Genomic DNA, 22,778 nt, shown 5'->3' with positions numbered 1-22,778 from the left:
GCATCAACTAACAATTTTTGAGACTTTATATGCCAGGCAGTACTCTGAGTGCTTTATATATATTAACTCATACAATCCTCACGCAACCCCATGTGGTTTTACAGATGAAGGAACTGAGGCACTGAGAAGGTATGTAACTAACCAAGAGGCTATGTATATGTAGCCCAGCCAGTCTCTCCAAAACAAACCACTGTGTAACACTGCCTCTAACTCAACGTGGATGTCCTGGGAAGAGAAAATTACAGAATGGAAGCAAAATTTGAGCTAAGCCTTGAAGAACAAATGAAAGAGAGAGAGAAAGGACCATGCTGGTGCACGTGTGTAGGAAAAGGTTTTCCATCTCTGCTACTACTGTTTGGCCTCTGCATACACAGGACACAGGCAGAAGTCAAGACAGGGATAGAGAGACAGGCAGTCCACACATTCACAGGAAGTGTTTAAGAGCACACTTAAGCCAATGCTGACTTTGAGGGTAGTCTTTTCTGTTCTCCAAATGTAACATTCCTGACAGTTTTCTCAGTAGTAAAAATGAAGAATATATGCTGACCAACTTAACTGAGTGTTCCAAGAGATGGGAACTAGACATATAATGACATGCTACCAGCAACAACAACTTCTCCTGTGAGAAATAATCTATCATAAGACAGTAAATAATGATACACACTGAACCAGCTGTGTTCAGTCCATAGGCAAAAAAAAAAAAAAAAAGAGTTTTCAAAAGCATTTTTAAGCCCCACAGTCTGATTGGGTAACATTCAGATGAACAGAACTCTGCTTCTCTAAGGGAAAGCCTTCCCTCCTGAGCCCAATTAGGGAGTCTGGTTGAATAGGTAATATGGATAATCTTTCAAAATTACTAAATCACTCTTGAAATCTCAATGCCACTAGATAGTCTTTATTTACTTATTACCTTCCTAGTGAAGAAAGTCATTACAATTTTATTCTACTTTTGTACTCACTTGAAAATTTCATTAATGATTAATTTTAGATGTACTCACTAAAAATTTGGGACTCTCTTTTTCTCTCAACTGCATGGAAACCTCTCTACTGGTTTTCCTCCTACCCACTAGATGGCAAACTCCTTAGGACTCCTCTGCTGGCTGCTAGTTCACCCATTTCTGAATGTTAAGGTTTCAGAAGGCTTGGTTTTGAGTATTCCTGTCTGTCTATACTCTTCCCACACACAAATTCATCATTTCTTACAGATTTAAATATTTCTATGATGACAACTCAAATTGGTATTTCCAGCTCTCCACTGAGTTCCAAACTCATGTTCAATTGCCTACTTGACATCTCCATTTGAATGTCTCACAGACATTTCAGATTTAACATAAAAAACAGAACTCTTGATCCTGTCCATCAAACCGCTTACCTCCCAGAAATCTTCCCCATCTTAAAACAGGCGCCACCACTTTCCCAACAGACTCAAACCCAACCCCATGATTTATTTCCCTGTTCTAACACTCCCCCTAACTCTGCCATTTATCCATCAGCAAATCCTACCCACCTGCCTTCAAAAAACATACTTCAAACTACCCTCTTTCCATCTCCACTGCTACTACCATAATCCAGAACACCATCCTCTCACCTGATGACTGTCAGCCTCTAGTCTTTGATCCACCTCCAGTCTAGCAGCCAGACTGATCTTAGTAAAAGCCAAACTCTGCTTGAAGTGGCTACAACCTCATTCTGCCACATCATATAGTGCAACATCCCCCTGCCCACTCCTCACTCCCCTTCAATCCAGCCACACCAGACTTGTTCCAGCTAGCTCCCTGAACATCAGAGATACCTGCTTTTGAGCTTCAGCACATGTACTTTGTTACACTAATGGTCCCCCCCACCTTATGTACTAACATCTTTTAGTTCTCAAGATGTCAACTCCTTAGAAAAGCCTGCTCAACCCAAACTAAAAATAGAACCCCACTTTAAGCCTCATCCCTTGTTTTCTTCATAGCAATTATTATGTGTTTATTTCCCCGGCTCATCATAAAGGCAATTTTTCTGTTTTGTTTTTAAACAAGTTTCTGTCTGTCTTCACAGCTAAAACATAAGCTCCACAAAGGCTGGAGATTCCCTCCATCTTGTTTATCATTGCATCCCCAGTATACAGCACAGTGCTGATCACATATTGGACCTTAGATAAATGAATGTTAAATAAATGTTAACCTCAAAATATATCTTAGCTTATCATATATCACTTAACCTAGTAGGAGTTATTTTCCAAACACATCAGCACCTGACATTCTTTCAAGAGCATAATTTTATCTGCTATTTCCCAGACCCTCAATACCATTTTGAACCTATCCATGGATTTCCCTATTAATTTCTGACTAGCTGCTTTACCAAACATGGAGACTATTCTTAAGCCTGTGGCAAGCTCTTACCCATCAACAACATGCTAAAACGCATCCAATCCTAATTCAAGCCTAATTCTAATAAACACTTAGAAAGAGACACTTATTCTAAGCCATTAGAGATTAGTAGGGCGAGAGACTGCCCCGCCCCCACACCTCCTTCCCAAGCCTCCAAAAGACTATGAGGCATCAATCCCAACCATCTCTCACTGTATCTAACTTATAAAGTCAATGCTATAATCATACAAATATTGATTTAAGCCTACCTAATCTCTTACCTAGAAAAGTGTGCTTACAAAAATACAGGGTCTACTTTCTAAACTAATCAAGTTAAATAGATTCATTAAATTAATTAATCCCTGGCTGAATTCCCAGCTGATGGGGTTGACCATGGAGGAGCTCAAGGTCAATGAGTGAATTTGAATGTATGTGTCCAACTGAACTTCAATCTCTGTCTACCTTCCACACAGAAGACTGAAGATCTGCTCAACCAAAGTTTACCAAAATCTCTAAAATCCAGTCAGGAGTCCCCAGTTGGCTGATTACAAAGCTGTGCTCAGTATGGTCATGACCCACTCCAAAAACCTCACTTCTCAAAATGATGGGAAACTGGAGAAGGATGACATCAGAAACCATGTGCAAAACTATTTATCTGTACAGAGATTTTGTCACCAACCAACTCACCAACCCACACCCAAGTAAGCTCAAAAATCAGAAGTCTGTTTAACAGCTTTTTCCCCGACCTCAAAGTTAAGATACATCTGACCAATACATAATTTGAAGAAGGAAAAAAAAAAACCAATGTAGGATAACTGCAATTTGATAATTTTGATAAATATTTATTTAATGTTTTATAACACCTATATTTACACATTTGATAGAGGCTATTTAAACCCTCAATTTAGTATTTAAAACACTCTGTCCATTATAATATATTCAGAATACCATCTGTGATTCAAATCCCATGAATATGTAGTTTTTAAATACTGCATATTTTCACCTCATACTACATAGTAAACTATTAATTTCCCATTAATGAAGATAATCAAGAACTGAGTAAATGTGCTAAATATTGGAGGCTACTTGTAATGTTCTCTTTAGGGTCCATTTTACCTTTTAAGCAAAGCTTATAATAAGGTACTTTTGGTATTATAACATTAATAACTAAAGCCACTTGGAGATCATCCAAGCCATGTGGGTAGTCCCAGAAGTGCCTTATAAACACTGAAATTTAGAGTAAAATGCATAAGGCTTTGTTCCAATGTTTAGGATATCATCCAAAAAACAAAGTATCTATTATATAAACTCTAAAAATTTCCAGAGAGTTTAACTATGAAACAAAAATGTAAATTGAATTACTTTGTTCACTCCTCCTAAAACGCAAATTTATCTGTTCTCTTCCACCCACTTGAAATCTCAGGGGTTTGCAATGTAGGACCATAACACTGTTTAATATCATTTATGAACCAGACTATAACAGAGCATTTACTGAAGTGATATACAAGGGCTTTGATAAGAATGCAAATATTTTACCTTAAACTAAAAATAAAAGACTGATACTATTCTTTTCCAATAGCAGCATAGGAGAGCATAGGAGAGAAGCTCCTATGCCCCACCTTAGTCAAGGGAGCTTGATTCTCAAACTCTTATAGTCCTACTTTCTCACATTTTCTAAACCATCTCATTTTGCCACTACAGTCTCAGACTACTGCCAACTCCCTCATTCCATCCCATCCTTACAGACCTCCTTACTCACCAACGAACTAGCCACCTGGAATCCAAAGACTGCAAATGCAGGGCTCCACCATTTGCCTGCTAACTTGAGCCTGACACCAAAATGTTCATGCTTAAAGCAATGAACAGCTGTGTCACTCTTAGGAAACTGCCCTACCTTCGGGCAAAGATTTCCCTTAAGTAAGTGCAGCTGAATCTGTCACCTTCTTCCAGTTTACCTCTTGCATGCTGGTCTCAAATCATTCTACTCAAATAAAGTACGCCACAGAATTTTGCCCTTGCCTATAGACATGATGGTCATCTTTTCATAGGATTACACAAAGTTTTTAAATAAATATCTCTTAATCTATTATAAATGATACAATATATATGAAGAGCAAAGATTATTTCTTTAGTGTATTCTATCATTTAAAATCTCTTAAAAACGTTGACTTCTCTTTTAATCCTAAGATTTCTTGGCTCATGCAACATTTTTATGTGGGAAGGAAAACACATCCCAAATAAACCGTAACTTTTCTTCACTAACCCATTTGTTCAATTTTTGAGGATGCAAGTAATAATAATTTTTTTTCCAGGACCAAAGGGAAGAGGGGGAAATCACGAGGATTCTAAACAGCTTGTTACACAGTTTGATAAACCCGAAAGGGTAAATACCAACCAAATGAATTTACATTAGATGGTGAATGCAATAAATGTTAACATTTGATTAATGGTAATATTTTTATTTCTTGACTATGTCAGATAAATATTTATAAAACAACATATAATCTGAGACACAGCAAACTGATGGATATTTTGAAATATATATGTGGTCTTCAACACTGTTTTCCTTGCATATTAACTCCTAAAATCCTTGGAATCTACAAAGTGATGTCTTTTTGTATGCCAAGACTGATGGCTGGCTGGCAGCCCTTAGGCAGCTTCAGGATAGAGACTGGTTACCAGAAGAAAGACCAAAGCATGATGAAAGGGTTTGGCCCTAACCTCCAACTTCCAGGGCAGAGAGGGGACTGAAGGCTAAGTTCATAGCCACTGGCCAATGATTTAACCAATCATGCCTAAGTAATGAGGTCTCCATAAGAGGTCCAATAAGAATATGGTGGGGAGGGCTTCCAGACAGCTGAAAGCATAGAGGCTGACATGAAGGTGAATAGGAACTCATCCAGGAGCCAGGAGGGCAGCATACTCCAACTCCATGGGGAGAAAAGCACCTGTGCTCAGGACCCTTCCAGACCTCACCCTATCTCTTCATCTGGCTGTTTACTTGTATCCTTTAAAATGTCCTTTGTAATACGCTGGTAAACATGGTTTCCTGAGTTCTGTGAGGCACTCTAGTAAATCAAGCAAACCCAAATGTGGGGTCTGTGGGAACCCTAATTTGAAGCAAGTCAGACGTTCCAAGAGGCCTGGACTTGGGAATGGCAGGAAGGAGGACGCAGTCTTTGGGACTAAGCCCTCAACCTGTAGTTTCTGAGTCTACCTCCAGGCAGACAGTGTCAGAATTGAATTAGTGGACACTGACCGATTCAACTGCTTGATGATTTGAAGAACTGACTGTTTGCCTGGTGTGTGAAGAGAAACCCCCAAATATTTGGTTACAGAAGTCTTCTGTGTTGATTATTGTTTAATGAGAAAAATTTTTAAAGCCTTCAGAGTTTGTGTGTTTTTTTCCCACACACAATCCCTATCCTCAAACCAGACTCATTTATTCATGTCCCTTCTATTGGTTCCTCTTCCTACAAATCTAAATTTTGAGGAAAGAAGGAAATAAAGGCCTCACGAACCAACAAATATATGGAACTGATAACAAGTAAACAAGCTGCTGTAAGTAGGTCAATAAAGTACATAAATTACCTACCACTGGTTCCAAGAGGGCAAAGGGAGGAAAAATGAGTCACAATCTATGGGTTAAGAAGACAAAAGCTGATAAAAATCTGCTTCATTTGTTTATGGTCCAGCAGCTGGGAAACACCGTCCTAGTACTACCACCACCTATCTCATAACTGAAAATCTCTCTGAAATAAGGAAATCGATTTATTTTCAGTTCCTAAAGATGGAGCTCTCCTTATGTATTGATGTTTCCTGTCATTTCTCTAGACTGCTCTGGCTGAAGATAAAGCCTCTTATCAAGCAAAACATGGCTTCCCTCTAACTTTAACATAGTGCTAGTTCTGCTACCCAAAATCACACAGAATAAGCTTAATACAGAATGTTAAGGCTCTGAAAACAGTACAGCACTGCTCTCATGACCCCTAACTTCTCCAGGAAAAAGAATTCTAACGCTTTTCTTTTTCTTTTCTTTTCTTTTTTTTTTTTTTGAGAGGCAATTTTGCTCTTGTTGCTAGGCTGGAGTACAATGGTGCAATCTTGGCTCACTGCAACTTCCGCTGCCCAGGTTCAAGTGATTCTCCAGGAACCAGCCACCAGGCCTGGCTAATTTTTTATATTTTTAGTAGAGCCAGGGTTTCACCATGTTGGCCAGGCTGGTCTCAAAGTGCTGACGTCAAATGATCCACCCACTTCGGCCTCCCAAAGTGCTGGGATTACAGGCATGAGCCACCGCACCCAGCCAACTCTTTTCTAATGTACTTCATGATCATGGATAAGAACTCCCAATTTTCCTTATTTACAAGTTTTCTAAATCCTCTAAGTTTATAAAATGCACACACACTCTAGCAATGAAATAAGCAACACACTGAACTATCAGGACTGAATCCTAGTCCTGGTTTTGCCTTTAAACTTCACATCCTTGGGAAAGTCCTATTTCTCTCTCTGGGCTGCAGATACTGCTGAATCATAGGCCTTCCAGTTTCAGTAGCCTCGAAGTCCATATTAAGAACAACCACTTGCAATATTGCTTTCATTTTGCTAAGAAATTTAAAATAAATATCTAACCAATTAATACTTTAATAGTATTGACAAACGTATTTTACTTACATTATCTCCCAAAATAATTAAGAGTCCTTAGAATATAATGGTGGATAGTAGAGGGGAGACAAATACATAATACAAGTCATTATGTAATATGTAGTTACATATGTATGTATTTACACATGTACACAGTATAAATACGTAACTACAAGCACCATCTAAATGACCTTGTAGTTTACTCTTCCCAATATAAGCCTAAGTTTAAGCATACACTTAAATATGTTTAAGCTTAAGAAGTTATTTTTCTAGATCTATGCTGTCCAATACAGTAGCTACAAGTCACATATTAGTACCTAAATTAAAATTAAAAATCAGTTACTTAGTTGCACTAGTCACCTTTCAAATACTCAACAGCCACATATGGCTAGTGGCCACTGTACTGGACAAGGCAGATAAAGAACACTTCATTGTAACAGAAAGTCCTACTGGGACAGTGCTGTTCTAGAGTGGTTCATCTAAATATGTTTTGCAAATGGAAACAGAAAAGCAAGACCTCAAAACACTTGAGCTCTGATGTCAGAAACAACGAGGTTGAAATCCTAGTTCTGCCATTTACTTCCTATGTGACCTTCAGCAAGTTATTCCTTAACCCATCTAAACTTGTCTTCCCATCTATAAAATGCTGTATGAAACTACTACCCACCTTAACGCAAAAGCATAGAATGACACAATAGGCCAGGCGCGGTGGCTGATGCCTGTAATCCTAGCACTTTGGGAGTCTGAAGCGGGTGGATCACAAGGTCAGCAGTTCAAGACCAGTCTGGCCAAAATGGTGAAACCCCGTCTCTACTAAAAATACAAAAATGAGTTGGGCACAGTGACAGGCACCTGTAGTCCCAGCTACTTGGGAGGCTGAGGCAAGAGAATCACTTGAACCTGGGAAGCAGAGGTTGTAGTAAGCCAAGATCGTGTCACTGCACTTCAGCTTAGGCAACAGAATGAGACTCTGTCTAAAAAAAAAAAAAAAAAAAACAAAGAATGACAACAGACTTTGGGGACTCAGGGGAAGTGCATGAGGGATAAAGAACTTCAAACTGGGTTCAGTGTATACTGTTCAGAAGGTGGGTACACCAAAATCTCACAAATCACCATTAAAGAATTTACTCACGTAACCAAATAACTGCCTGTTCCCCCAAAACCTATACAAATAAAAAGATAATAAAACTACTATCTACCTCAAAGATAATCATAAAGATTACATGAGATAATACTGGTAAAGCATTTAGCACACTGCCTCATACTGAAAACATTCAATAGCTGTTAGCTCCCTACTATAATTAATTGTATTTACTAATTCATAGGTATCTTGAACTGAATGCTACACGAAATGCAGGGATTAAAGAAAGAACTCTTGCCAGAGTGGGTGAAACAAGTAAAAGAGTTGTAATCTGAAGCATCAGGAGAAGTGACAGTAGTGGGATGCTGAAAGGGGGATACTGGATTCAAGGTGGGGGAAATGTCAGATGCTGAGGCAGAAATCTTGGCTTTGGTGTAGAAGTTCTGCGTCTCCTTTTGGTCATTTCAAATTATTACTAGGCCTCATCTTCCAAATAGGTGAAAGTGTCTGAAGAGGGTCTACCTGCTGTGTATTGAAGTAGAAAATAAATTTTAGCTCATGGCTTTGCCTGATTCTATTAAATGTTTTAGAAGAAAGTGCTGCTTCTACACAAATATGGATTGAGATATACCTTTAAAGGGACCTCATTAGGTCCCTAAAGTATGTACACATTCTGTTTCACAGCTCTAAATGAACATTTATTTAGAAACATAGCCCAAAAAGCAAACTGACAACAAAAATGCAAAAATCAAATTTTACACCGTTTTAAAATGTACTAAAAAATTTTACCTGTTTGCAATAAAGCTTACTTAAATAATTTTAAATCAATGAGTATAATAATCACTGTAAAGAAAAGATTTGGACACAGGAAAGAATACAGTTTCAGGATACCCTAAAAGATAAAGGGGGTACAGGAATTAAAATATTACGTGATGGAGAGTAATATGACACTTCCTATCTCTAAAGTGCTTAGGCAGTAAATCTGAAATAATAACCAGTTATAAAGCTGGGCAAACTAAATAATAAAATATTCTGTTGTTATAATAAAATACACTCCCAGTGTCATCATTTAATATATATTTTTCAGACACATTATTTTATTGTTTTTAAAGCAGCAAAGAATTAAAAACAACAACAACATTAAAAGACCACAAATAATGGGCAGTAAACTCACTTTATTATTCAACATTTTCTTTTATTAGCAAACAAATAATTTTAAAACTATGATTAAAGGCAGACTTAAAACACTAACATTTTGAAATAACAAAACAAATAATTTTTCTAGCAGTGACTTTGTTGAGACAGTTGTCTTCCCTTAATACAATTCTGAAGTACAGGTACACGACAGCAAACAATTATACATGAAGTTCCCCATTTGAAACCACAAGCAGTCATCATTTAAAATTCTATGTTGGTTGTACCCCAAGTGAAAAGTCAGCCTCAAGGTAAAGGCAAAAAGAAAACATACTCTTGGCAGAAATGAAGGAGCTCATCTTAAAAATTATAAAAGAAAGTACAGGCTGGGCGCAGTGGCTCAAGCCTGTAATCCCAGCACTTTGGGAGGTTGAGGCGGGTGGATCACGAGGTCGAGAGATCGAGACCATCCTGGTCAACATGGTGAAACCCTGTCTCTACTAAAAATACAAAAAAATTAGCTGGGCACGGTGGCGCATGCCTGTAATCCCAGCTACTCAGGAGGCTGAGGCAGGAGAATTGCCTGAACCCAGAAGGCGGAGGTTGCGGTGAGCCGAGATCGCACCATTGCACTCCAGCCTGGGTAACAAGAGTGAAACTCCGTCTCAAAAAAAAAAAAAAAAGTACAAAAACGAGAATATAAACAAGCTTGAAACTCTTGAAATCCTGAACTGCCAATGGAACATACGGCAAGACCACACTCTCACTGTCTCTCACACAGTACACATAACTCAACTCTGCAGCCATCCTACCTGCAGGTGGTACTCCATTCCTGTTAACTGTTCTAATCACTTCATAAATGCATCTCCAATAAGATTTTTTTGGCTTCAAAAAGTCCACGCAAAACCACTCAACACTAGGAACTGAGTCAAGACTCACAGGACTGGATAAAATATATCCCTCAATTACCAGTTTTAGATAAAGGAGGAAGAAATGGATACAAATAATTCAGTACCCTAAATAAATAACATAGGTCCTCAATGTATATTTAAATTTTACCATGTTAATGACTCCTCTTAAAAAAATGCCAGAATTTTGCTAACCAATACACATTAATATAAACTTTCAGTTATTCATATGGTAAATTTACCAATAATATGCCTCACTCTAAAAAGACTCTGAGCTGGCTTACAACAATTTATGTAGTGTGAAAGTACAAAATGAAGATACGGATATAAAAGAGGGAAAAGGGTAGAAAAATAAAATACAACCAAAGAGTAGAGGTTTCTACACAAAAATGCAATTAATAACTAACACTGAGGAGCAAATAAGGCTATGAGTTTCCGGGTAGCCAAACTAAATAAAGAGGGACATATTACCCATTTTAAGATCTGCAGAGGTCATAAATAGAGACAAATCCATTTCTGCCAATAGTACCACCATTGTAGTTTACAAATACACTTTTAAAAGAATGACTCTTTTAAGTCATCCTTGACATCACTGTCTCTCAAAACCACACCATCAACAAGGTAGGCCAGATCAAAAATATCTCCTGTTTCACCTGCCTTTTTTTTTGTCTTCCTAGTATCACATCACCAGGTCTTAAATCACCTTGAACCTGCATTCATGCAACACTTTTCTTAGTGGATTCCCAAACTCTTTATATCTTTCTCCACTCCATATTACAAATAAATTTCTATGACACGAGTTTTTAAAATCAAAACTTCAATTTCATTCTCTTTTACTCAGTATTTAAACCTCAAACTATAGCGACTAGTAATTTTAACACCCTTCCTAGACAGAGCCCTAACGAATCTTACCTTCCACATGGGAAGGAGGACAACCTATTAAGCTCACTGTCCCAAAAATAACTATATTAAATTCTCCTCTTTTATGTTTCTGCTCCCATTCATTCTCTTACCTAAAGCCATCCCTATTTCCTTTTACCTTTCCAAATCCTATTCATTCTTCAAAGCCAAGTTCACATCCTTCCTTAAAGATGTTTTCCCGGCCGGGTGCAGTGGCTCACACCTATAATTCCAACACTTTGGGAGGCTGAGGCAACCTTGAATGAGTTACTTAAGAGTTTTAGAGAGTAGCTGAAAAGACTAAATGACATCGCATACAGAAATCCTTCAAAAGTTAAAAAACGCTGTACAAATATTACAATAACCAGAGAAGAAAAATAATTAGTGTTAATAGATTTTGCATTGGTGTTCTTTGTACAGATCACACATACAGACATTGTTCCCAATTTCTGTCTCAATACCTTCCTATTCTATCATATAATTTCAAAAATTAACCCCCACACACACTCTCCCTACATACCATTTTAGTTACTATGATCTGGAAAATACACTTTCTGGCCAGGTACAGTGGCTCACACCTGTAATCACACCACTTTAGGAGGCAAAGGCAGGCAGATCACTTGGGGTCAGGAGTTCAAGACCAGTCTAGCCAACATGGGGAAACCTGTCTCTACTAAAAATACAAAAATTAGCCAGGCATGCGCCTGTAGTCCCAACTACCCAGGAGGCTGAGGCAGGAGACTAGCTTAAGCCTGGGAGGTGGAGGTGCAGTGGACCAGGATGGTGTCATTGCACTCCAGTCTGGGCAACAGAGCAAGACTCTGTCTCAAGACAATAACAACAAAAACAAAAAACACTTTCCTCTATGATTTGTAAGATGACACAATAGTTAGGTTTACGTCCAGTCACAGCCTCTTCCTATTTCCACTGGGAATGCCTTATCTAATGAATTAATGAGAAAAATAAACCAGTTGGAAGACTTATACTTTTTGAATCAAAACTCAGTAAAGCTGTAGTAATCAAGACAGTATGTTACTGGCATAAGGACATACAGACCAATGGAACCAAATTGAGGGTTCAGCAATAATCTTCATATTTATGATCCACTAATTTCCAACAAGGGTTATCAAGATAATTAAATGTGAAAAACAGTCTTTTCAATGAATGGTGCTGGGACACTGGCTCTACACACAAGCCAAAAGGAATGAAGCCGGACCCCAATATCATACCACAGACAAAAATTAACTGAAACGGTATCAGAACCCAAAATGTAAAAGCTAAAACTGTAACATTCTTAAGGAAAAATATAGACTCATCTTTGTGGCCTTGGATTAGGCAATGGTTTGTTAGATATGACACCATATGCGAAAGCAAAGAAAGAAAAAACAGATATTCAGACTTCATAAAAAGCAAAATTTTCTATGTTTCAAAGGTCACCATCAAGAAAGTAAAAAAAAAAAAATCCACAGAATGGAGGAAGATATTTGCAAATTATATAACTGATGTACAGGACTTATTATCCAAACAATAAAAAGACAAGTCATTAAAAAATGGAGCAGGATTTGAACTAACGTTTCTCCAAAGAAGATATATAAATGGACAATAAGCACATTAAAAAGATGCTCATCCATCATCCATCAGTATAATGCAAATCGATACCACAACAAAATACCACTTCATATCTACTAGGATGGCTATCATTTAAAAAAAAAAAAGAAGGGAAACAACAAGTGCTGTCAAGGTAGTGGAGAAATTGGGCCCTCATATACTGCTGGCAGAAGAAACTGGACCCTAACACACTGTTGGCAGGAAACAGAGACTACTATATAACCCAGCAATTCCACTCCTAGGTATATAACCTACGAGAAATGAAAACAAACATCTATCCAAAAACCTGTACATAAATGTTCATAACAGCACTATTAACAGTAGCAAAAAAGTGGAAACAAAATAAATATCCATTGATGAGTAGAAAAATAAAACATGGTATATCCATAAAAATTATTTGGTAACAAGTAGGAATAAAGGCCAGAGCAATTAGGCAAGAGAAAGAAATAAAGACCATCCAAATTGTAAAGGAAGATATCAAATTAGCCTTGTTCCCAGATTACATGATGTTAAAACCTGAAGACTCTACCAAAAAAAAAAAAAAAACTTGTTAGAACTGTCAACAAATTCAGCAAAGTTGTAGAATGCAAAATCAACACACAAAAATCAGTACCATTTATATATGTCAGTAGCAAATAATCTGAAAAAAAGAATCAAGAAAGCAATCCTATTTACAATAGCTACAAAAATTATAAAACATCTAGGAATCAATCTAACCAAAGAAGTGAAATATTCATACAAAGAAAACTATAAAACTCTGATGAAATAAACAGGACACCAAAAAAAAAAAAAAAAGAAAAAGGAAAGGTATTCCATATTCATGGATTGGAAGAACTATAATAATATTTAAAAGCAATTTACAGATTCAATACAATCCCTATCAAAATACCTATAACATTCTTCATAGAAATATTAAAAAAAATTCTAAAATTTATATGGAACCACAAGACTATGAATAGCCAAAGCAATCCTGAGCAAAAGGAATGAAGCTGCAGGCATCCCATTACCTGACTTCAAAATTTATTACAAAGCTATAGTAATCAAAACAGCATGGTACTGGCATAAAAACAAACACACGGATCAATAAAACATATGAGAGAACCCAGATATAAATCTGTGCATTTACAGCCACCTCCTCTTGACAAAAGTATTAGAACATGCAATGGGCAAGGAAAAAAAAAAGAACATGCAATGGGGAAAAAAAAAGAGTCTTTTCAATAAATGGTGCTGGGAAAACTGGATAACTATATACAGAATGAAACCAGACCCCTCTCTCTCCCCATATCCAAAAAAATCAAACCAAAATGGATGAAGACTTGAATCTAAGACGTGAAACACTACAGCACAATGGTCTGGGCAAAGATTTCTTGTGTAAGACCTCAAAAGCACAGGCAACCAAAGCAAAAATAGATAATTGGGACTACATCAACCTAAAAGCTTCTGCACAGTAAAGGAAACAATTAACAAAGTGAAGGGTCAACAAACAGAATGAAAGAAAGTATTTGCAAACTATCCATCTGACAAGGGATTAACAACCAGAATATATAAAGAGCCCAAACAATTTGACAGCAAATATATATATAATCCAATTTAAAATTAGCAAAAGGGCCAGGCACAGTAGCTCATGCCTGTAATACCAGCACTTTGGGAGGCCAAGGCAGGCGGATCACTTGAGGTCAGGAGTTCAAGACAAGCCTGGCCAACATGGTGAAACCCCATCTCTACTAAAAATACAAAAATTAGCCGAGTGGTGGCATGCACCTATAATCCCAGTTATTCAGGAGGCTGAGGCAGGACAATCACTTGAACCCAGGAGGCAGAGGTTGCAGTGAGCCACTGCACTCCAGCCTGGGTGACACAGCAAGATTCCATCAAGGAAAAAACACACACACACACACACACACACACACACACACCCTACACCTTAGCCAAGCATGGTGGCATGTGCCTGTTGTCCCAGCTACTCGGGGGGCTGAACCAGGAGAATCACTTGAACCCAGAAGGCAGAGGTTGCAGTGAGCTGAGATAAAATCATCAAATCTCATGAGACTTATTCATTACCACGAGAACAGTATGGTGGATATTGCCCCAATGATTCAATTATCTCCCACCAGTCCCTCCCACAACATGTGGGAATTATGGGAGCTACAATTTAAGATGAGATTTGAGTGGGAGCATTGCCAAACCATATCAGTATATATCCAAAAGAAAGGAGATTTACATATCAAAGAGAGATCTGCACCCCCATGTTTACCCAAGTACCATTCACAATAGCCCAAATATGGAATCAACCTAAGTGTCCATTAACAGATGAATGAACAAAGAAAATGTGGTATATACTCACAATGGAACATTTAATTCAGCCATAAACAAGAATGAAATCCTGTCATGTGCAGCAATATGGATGGAACCACAGGGGAAGGTTAAGTGAAATAAGCCAAGCAGAGAATGACAAATGTCACATGTTCTCACTCTTACATGAGAGCTAAAAATGTAGATCTCAAAGACACAGAGTAGACTGGTAGTTACCAGAGGCCAGGAAGCGGGGATGAAGGGGAAAAAATAATATAAATGTATATTCACCGAACTTTACACTAAAAATGGTAAAAAAAAAAAAAAAAAAAAAGTGAATCATGTATGTATATTTTACCTCAACTAAAAATCTATTTTTAAAAAAAGTACTAATGTATACAGCAACATGCATGAAACCTGAAAACACTATATTTTGTAAAAAATAAAATAAAATAAAAAATTTTTAAAAGCTAGACACAAAAAGCACGTATTATATGATTTCATTCATACAAAATGTCCAGATAGGACAAATCTATAGAAACTGAAAGTAGATTAATTACTACCTAAGGCTGGTGGTGAAGGTGTTGGGGGAAAATGGGGAAGGAGTGACTGCTAAAAGGCATAGATTATTTTTGAGGGGTGATCAAAATACTGCAAAACAAACTGTGATGATTACAAAATGAGTATACCAAAAACCTCAAAGTATAAGTGAATTTTACACTTAATGTCTCAATAAAGCTGTTATCAAATAAAAGACAAAAATAAAAAGCAGCACCAGTGTTCCATGAGCAGATCCTTGAAACACATAGAAATAAAAAGTGTAAACTGCTAGTATAACTACATCTTCTTTTGCTTGTTCATATCAAAATCCAAATAAATCATTTTACCTTAGTCTTTTCTTGCAAAAAGTAATAGGGATTATCTGTCATTCCCCTGCCCATACACCTAATACAAACTCTAGTAGCATATCATAATAGCATTTGAACAAGTTAGCTTCTCTGCAGTACAGAGGAACAACTTGTCCTTTGGATGACAACAATTTTCATTTTAATTTTAATCTGGAGAGTTTCTGGCCCACTAGCTGCCAGTTCTCCACTAGCACCAAGGAAGTATAAATGAACACATTGACATGCACAGATTTAAGATCTTGCTTTTAACAATTTATGAAGAGCTGTGAAAGTCACAATCTGCAGTCATTTATAAGGAGCAGTGATACTACCTGTTAGAGGTCTGTAAGAATTTGACCCACTCTATCCATCTAAGCTGGTGTGCAAGGCACTGAGGTAGCAAGCAATTCTAACCAACAGCCTAGCACCTCTAACTCAGCTGTAGTATGGCAGTATGAAAACATGTATGGATCTATGGATCTGTGAAAGCCTCAGGATAGAGCCCTTGCAAATGTCATGGGTCAGTTACGTTATCCAACATGAGAGTTAAGGCCAAGAAAAATACATTCCACTATTTACAGGAAATACTCTAAGCATATACCAAATTTCACTCAAATGATATATGATTCTCTATGCCTATGGCCTTACAGACTCTATGATTCTATGAGCAGAAATTTCTTCTTAGTTATAAAGTTTTGTTTTGAAATATTTAGTCATTAAACTGTAATGTTTTTAAAAAGGATGACAAATTTAACCCAGCTTCAAAAATAAAACTATCTTACTGCATTTTTACTTCAAAGACAACAATATAGTGAGAAAAAAAACTGAAACATGTAGGGGTTAATATGTCCTATAAGAAATAATTTAATCTACTAAATCATTTGTGAGTATTCTTTAAAATAATATTTATTTATTCAAAACCTGGAAAAAATTCAGCCAATACTATATCAGAATAACTTCCTCTAAAAATGCCTTGCATAAAACTTTATCTACACTAAATGCTGTGATTTGGGGTGACTTTATATTCTCAACTTGTTTAAATAACAGATTTACACAATGCTTAAAACACATACAGTTCTTCCAATATAATTCCAAAAGAAGTTTAACTAGCTATCACATAAGAGATGCACCAAAATTCAGTTTCCATCTAACCTGACATACAGACAGTATTGGGTTGTACCAGCCTGTTAAGGTTCCTGGAAATAGGATAAACCACACTCTAAATGGAATATGACACACACCAACACCTACCCAGACAACAAATAGAAAAAATTGTTCCCAACTCTCTGACTGAATAAACAGGTAAACCCACAGATGTTCCTTCACATATAATCTTTACATGTGATAGCAGAACCTCTTAGGGAACCAAAAGGCAGGGTTTTGAAAGGCATGTGTAATTGGAGAGATAATCCAGAAAGGGAGTAGTAAGGGGATGCTTTCTTCTGAAATGAGGTATGACTTAACTGATTAAGTAAAGGACTATGACTCCTATTAGGCAGACAACTTTAATTTGCTCTATTTTGATAAATTAGTCCATTACAGTCATTAGGCCAATGCAGGCAGTGCAGAACTTGTAAAAATCAATCACAAAAGCACTGTTAACTTTGACCAAAAATAAGCCAAACTAACAGTATGACCTCCCTCTTTCTGAAGACGGTAACCACATTTTCGTTGAAATACAGATGAGCAGATTAATTACAAACCACAACCAAATGTTTGACACCAAACAATCCAAAGACCACAGTGATGCACTTAAACAGCACACCAAACATTCATATAAAGTAACACAAGCACACATAGAAAGTGTAAAACTAGTTAATCAACACTTATCAATCAGCCACAGCACAGAGGATCCTTTGCTTAGCAAAGGGAGTGACACATGAAGATAAATAACCTTTCTCTCTGCCTGACCCAGTCCAAGCAACTGTTTTAGAATCAATAAAAGAGCTAAAACCACTGTACTGCAGACCTAGCTTCTAAAGCAAACTTACCAGCTATCTAATTCTCAGATCACAAGTGAGGATTTCCTTGCAAATTCCTAAGCCAGAAAATTAACTAAAGTAGGTATCTTTCCTGAAACTGTATGAAGGTCTCATGTGTGACTTCTACAATTACAAATGAAAACCTGTAATATACATTTTGCTCTATTTATGAAGAGCTTACATATGAACCATTAACTAAGGCTGAAAGACAAAGTAAACCTCCAAATTTCAGCTGACACTATAAGTGTTTCTTTATTTTAAACAGAACTATGGTTCCATTATTTTAGTTCATTTATATAATAACCCTCATATAATTCCTTTCCTCAGTCATCTAATAGCAAAATAGCAGTCTGTATCACTTGATACTGTATTCAGATTTCATTGATCAAAAATGACACTTAAACAAACTCATTAAAACAAAGTTGTTTATTCTGCCAATGATTGGGGTTGTCAAAATGTAAGCAAAAGTGTATAAATTAAGTTCACCTATTTACCAATTCAATTGTTCATAAAAAAGTTACAAAAATAGTATATGTAATATATTAATAATATGGTTTATGTTTTTTAAAGATTCAGACCATAAAACAAATACTATCCTAAGAAACAAAGGATGTTAGGTTTAATTCAAACTGGTGTTTTTCCACAAATCAATCCATTATAAGCACTGACCACCAAAAGCTAAACAATGATCTGCCATCTGAAACAGCTTTGATATAATACAGTCCTAAGTGTGACAAAAGGTCTTATGTTAAACAGTGTTAGCTAACAAATAATTATTTGTTCTATTGAAACATTCTTTGAATATTATAGTTTATACACTGTACATGACTCATTTAAAGAACATAGTAGACTCACCACAAAGTAAGTCCTACTAGAATTTTTCCTACACAAAATAGTTGTCAATAGCCAACTATCAATATAGCCATATGCAAATTTTCACTTTGATTAATTCTCACCATTGTTATCTTTGTTTTCACATAAAAATAAGTAAAGTCAGAAATCATACCAAGCAATAAATTCTACCTGCATTCAATGTTGGAAAGATTTTTATTTAATCTGCCCTCTCACCTTCAATGCATAAGATTATCATTTTAAACTAGAAAAACTCCAGGTTGGCCTGGTTCCAATGCTGACCTCATATCAAAACAGAAATAAATGTCTTACAAATAGCCAAACAGCCATCTTCTAACTACTGCACCAGACCCAAAACAGCAGCATAAGGTAGGAGGTTATTTTTCTCCTTCTTGACTACGTAGCTGTATAACATTAACCATTTCCCAGTAAGCACTTTTCGTTTTTAAAAGTAAACACTGACCAGAAAATTCGGGGTCATGGTCATAAAGGGAGAAAGTGTTTTACATTTAACATCATTGCCTCAAATCACCCATTCTCATCCAGTCACAACCAATGACCATGAAGAAACACTGATTAATGTGTCTGTGTTTTTAAAAATCAAATTCCAGCAAGATAACAATTAAATAATTACAACATAGCAAATATTTTAGCCACGCTAATATTCTATCATTTAAAAAAACCATTTAAGGCCCTAACACCTCTTCCACTAAAAGGTAATTATATTTGTTACCCTATAATTTCATTGTCTTATTGTTACTGAATTACACTACTTTTGGCAACTCCGTTCTACCACTACAAACATCCTTGCTGAACATTCCATTTCTGCACAGAGATGACAAAAACCACTATCTTCCACAGACACTTAAGTGCAAACCACAATGATGTTTTTACTAATTAAGCAGTACAACAACAATTGCATATAAAACCAACAGCTCAAATGTACCTTCTGCAAAAGATACAAGTAAATAAAAAAACCATAAGTACTTACCTACAGTTGGGAGGAGGGTCCAAAGTAATTTCTGCAAGTTCCTTCTGAATTCTTTAAAACAAAGACAAAGAACATGATGTTAAAAATACCTTCACTGTTAACAATTTATTTCATTAAAATGTTATGTTTCAACAGTACTTCTCTTTGGTAAGTTATTAGTTTGAAATACTAATACTGTATAAAGCATCACATCCAACAACGAAGTAGCAATTTCTGCCAAGGTTTTAACATGCATCTAACAGTGCACGCAACCTGTGGAAGGAACGCTATGACTTCACTGAACCACTGACAGCACTGGAAATTGTTTCCAGTTTCTAAAACTGGAAATTTCTGCCACACCATTCATAGGTCATTCTAACTTCTGTTTTGTATTAGAGCATTCCCATACAGGATGGAAAGCTGATATTAAGTTAAATTCAGGTATCCTGACTGTTACAATCAAATGGTAAAGAAAAGATTCAGGATCTCATTCCAACACCTGAAACTGCCATCAAGACGAATATGGGATTCCTTTCTGGAGCTTCTAATTTGGAGCAGGTTGGGACTCTGAAGTTTAACACTATTTCATCTGCTAGAACTATCCTAATATTACATGAGTAATTAATGTCATTGCATGAGCTTCATGCAAAACAAAAATTTTTTAAGCCTGCTCTATCCTCATATGTTACACGCTTTTATTTTTAACTGCATCTAACATCTTATGTACGTATAAAAAGGCTGAAAGTGCACCACTGTTTTCTAAGACTATAGTTAACAATCCCTTAACTATCATTCATACCTTATTAAATGTAGGCTTTGTTAAATCAATTACCAAAAAATTCTCAAAATTGTTTCTTCTCCTTTGCCTTGGTTTTTAAATATGGGGTTATTAACAGCTGGACGCCTGTTATCCGGTAATTATTGTGATAGTATATGGATAATAACTGATTAAAGTATCTTTAAAAAACAAGAATTTGAGCAAAAATATTTACATTCAAACAATTTCATTCTACTCCTTTTTCAAGACAACAAACAAACTACCAGAATAAATGGGAACCCTCCAACAGAACTGGTATCAACTTCCCTAGAAACTGCATGCTACTAATATAATTTTCACTTCTTTGAACCACGTGAGTCAAGGTTGGTGAGGCATTAGGAATCAGAGTAAGGCTAAGAAATTCAAAGTCAAAAAAATTTCACTGTAATTCTGCTAGGCTATTAAATTGAGTGCCTGGGCAAGAACACTGCTCACACATGTTTGCTCTCTCTCCCTGTGCCTCCATTTTCTGTTCTATAAAACAGAGGTTAACTAGAACAAACTCTGTGATCTCTTTTATCTTTAACACACTATAACTTTCTTCTAATACAGATTCTGTGATATATTTAGAAGCATACAAGGTATATATGGCCCATATTTAAATGACAGAAGTCTCACAGATTAGATATAAGAGAACACATTTTATGGATTTCACACAAAAGTATACAACAGACACTTCAAAACTAAATAGCTAAGTCCAGTTAAAGATGGCAAACTAAGAAGACATACTTTCACCTCTCAGTCATGCAGGACTCCACTGGGTGGGTAGGTGGAATACAGAAAATGCAAAAAAGGAATAAACAGCAAAGAAAAGGGTGGTAGTCACCAATGAGTGAGAAATTTCAATATATTTCTGCAAGACAAAACAGATGGGTGTAAATCAAACAAATGGAGACAGGCAAGACGGGGCTGCAGAGAGTATATGCATATAACAGACTACTAAAGGGAGCACTGGGGGAAGTAATCAGAAATAATGCTATGTAAGAAAATCACAGGTGAAATATGAAGCAAACTAAAATGTAAAACAATTTTAATTAAGTATCAGACACTGGGGGTGGGGTGGGGAGAGAAATATTTGATATATTTTGCCTAAATGCTCTGATTCATTGAGAAGCCCAGAGATCCTGACACTGGACTTGTAATTAATCTAATCCTAATACGCTGTTTTGTCTGGCATTGAATATTTACAGTTATAATAAATACACAGACAATTTATTGGTCTTTTACTGACCAACAAAGCATAGAAGATTGGTTGTTAGTTGCACTATATAAAGTAAATGTTATCAATATTGAAGATGTAAAATTAAGTATAGCTAATATAAACCATCTAAAAGTGGATGGAGATGATATTAATATCCCCAATTTACAAAGTAGAGAATAAAAAAAATACTATTTGTAGGAATAAGAAATCAAAGCTTAAATATATTTTTTAGAGTATGAAGGCAACAAATAATCTTTTTAAAAAAATTTTAACTATCATAACCGGGAGGAAGGAAAAGAAAGGGAGAACAGGTAAGCAAACTAAATCTTCATATTTCAGAGCAGGGAATCAAAATACATTATTTCAATTAACAATTCAACAAGAAATGGGTGTATTATTTACAGTTATGCAGAAAACCAACAGAAGGAATAAGAGCGAAGACAGCTAAAGGGTCTGCTTCAAGGGAATGGAATTGGGAGAATTAGGGGAGGAGGGTGGATAAAAAACTGCTGCTTTCCATTAAAAATCTGCGTATTGTTTAATTTGTTATCAGAAACATAAAAAACTTTTAAAAATTCTTTTCAAACTAAGAGAGCCAAAAGAATAAGCATTCTAAAAAGCATCCTTAAATTGTCAAAGAAAACTATTTTTAACATAAAAAAACTTCTTTGCAATTTTCAAACAACACATCTTGCTTTATATTTATGCTACCCCTTTTGGTTTAAAAAAAAAAAAAATGGGCCGGGCGTGGTGGCTCATGCCTGTAATCCCAGCACTTTGGGAGGCTGAGGCGGGTGGATCACGAGGTCGAGAGATCGAGACCATCCTGGTCAACATAGTGAAATCCCGTCTCTACTAAAAATACAAAAACTTAGCTGGGCATGGTGGCGTGTGCCTGTAATCCCAGCTACTCGGGAGGCTGAGGCAGGAGAATTGCCTGATCCCAGGAGGCGGAGGGTGCGGTGAGCCGAGATCACGCCATTGCACTCCAGCCTGGGTAACAAGAGCAAAACTCTGTCTCAAAAAAAAAATCACAAATCCTGGTCCAGGCACAGTATCAGTGGCTAGGCCTGTAATCCCAGAGCTTTGGGAGGCAGATGCAAAATGAACACTTGAGGCCAGAAATTCAAGACCAACCTGAACAACAT

The 22,778-nt window shown here is 36.5% G+C and overlaps 1 protein-coding gene across 1 annotated transcript in view; it reads right to left on the bottom strand.

Moving 5' to 3' along the window:
- Window positions 1-22,778, bottom strand: part of UBE2E2 (ubiquitin conjugating enzyme E2 E2) — a 389,452-nt gene that overhangs the window by 354,615 nt on the left and 12,059 nt on the right. Inside the window, exon 3 of the mRNA XM_035277851.3 lies at window positions 19,634-19,684. Coding sequence (XP_035133742.1) covers window positions 19,634-19,684 — 51 coding nt within the window. The remainder of the gene's footprint in view (window positions 1-19,633; window positions 19,685-22,778) is intronic.

The sequence above is a fragment of the Callithrix jacchus genome, chromosome 17 (assembly GCF_049354715.1).
Source record: "Callithrix jacchus isolate 240 chromosome 17, calJac240_pri, whole genome shotgun sequence".
NCBI classification, from domain to species: domain Eukaryota; kingdom Metazoa; phylum Chordata; class Mammalia; order Primates; family Cebidae; genus Callithrix; species Callithrix jacchus.
The sequence above is the reverse complement of the archived record's forward strand: the minus strand, read 5'-3'. Positions and strand labels throughout refer to the sequence as shown.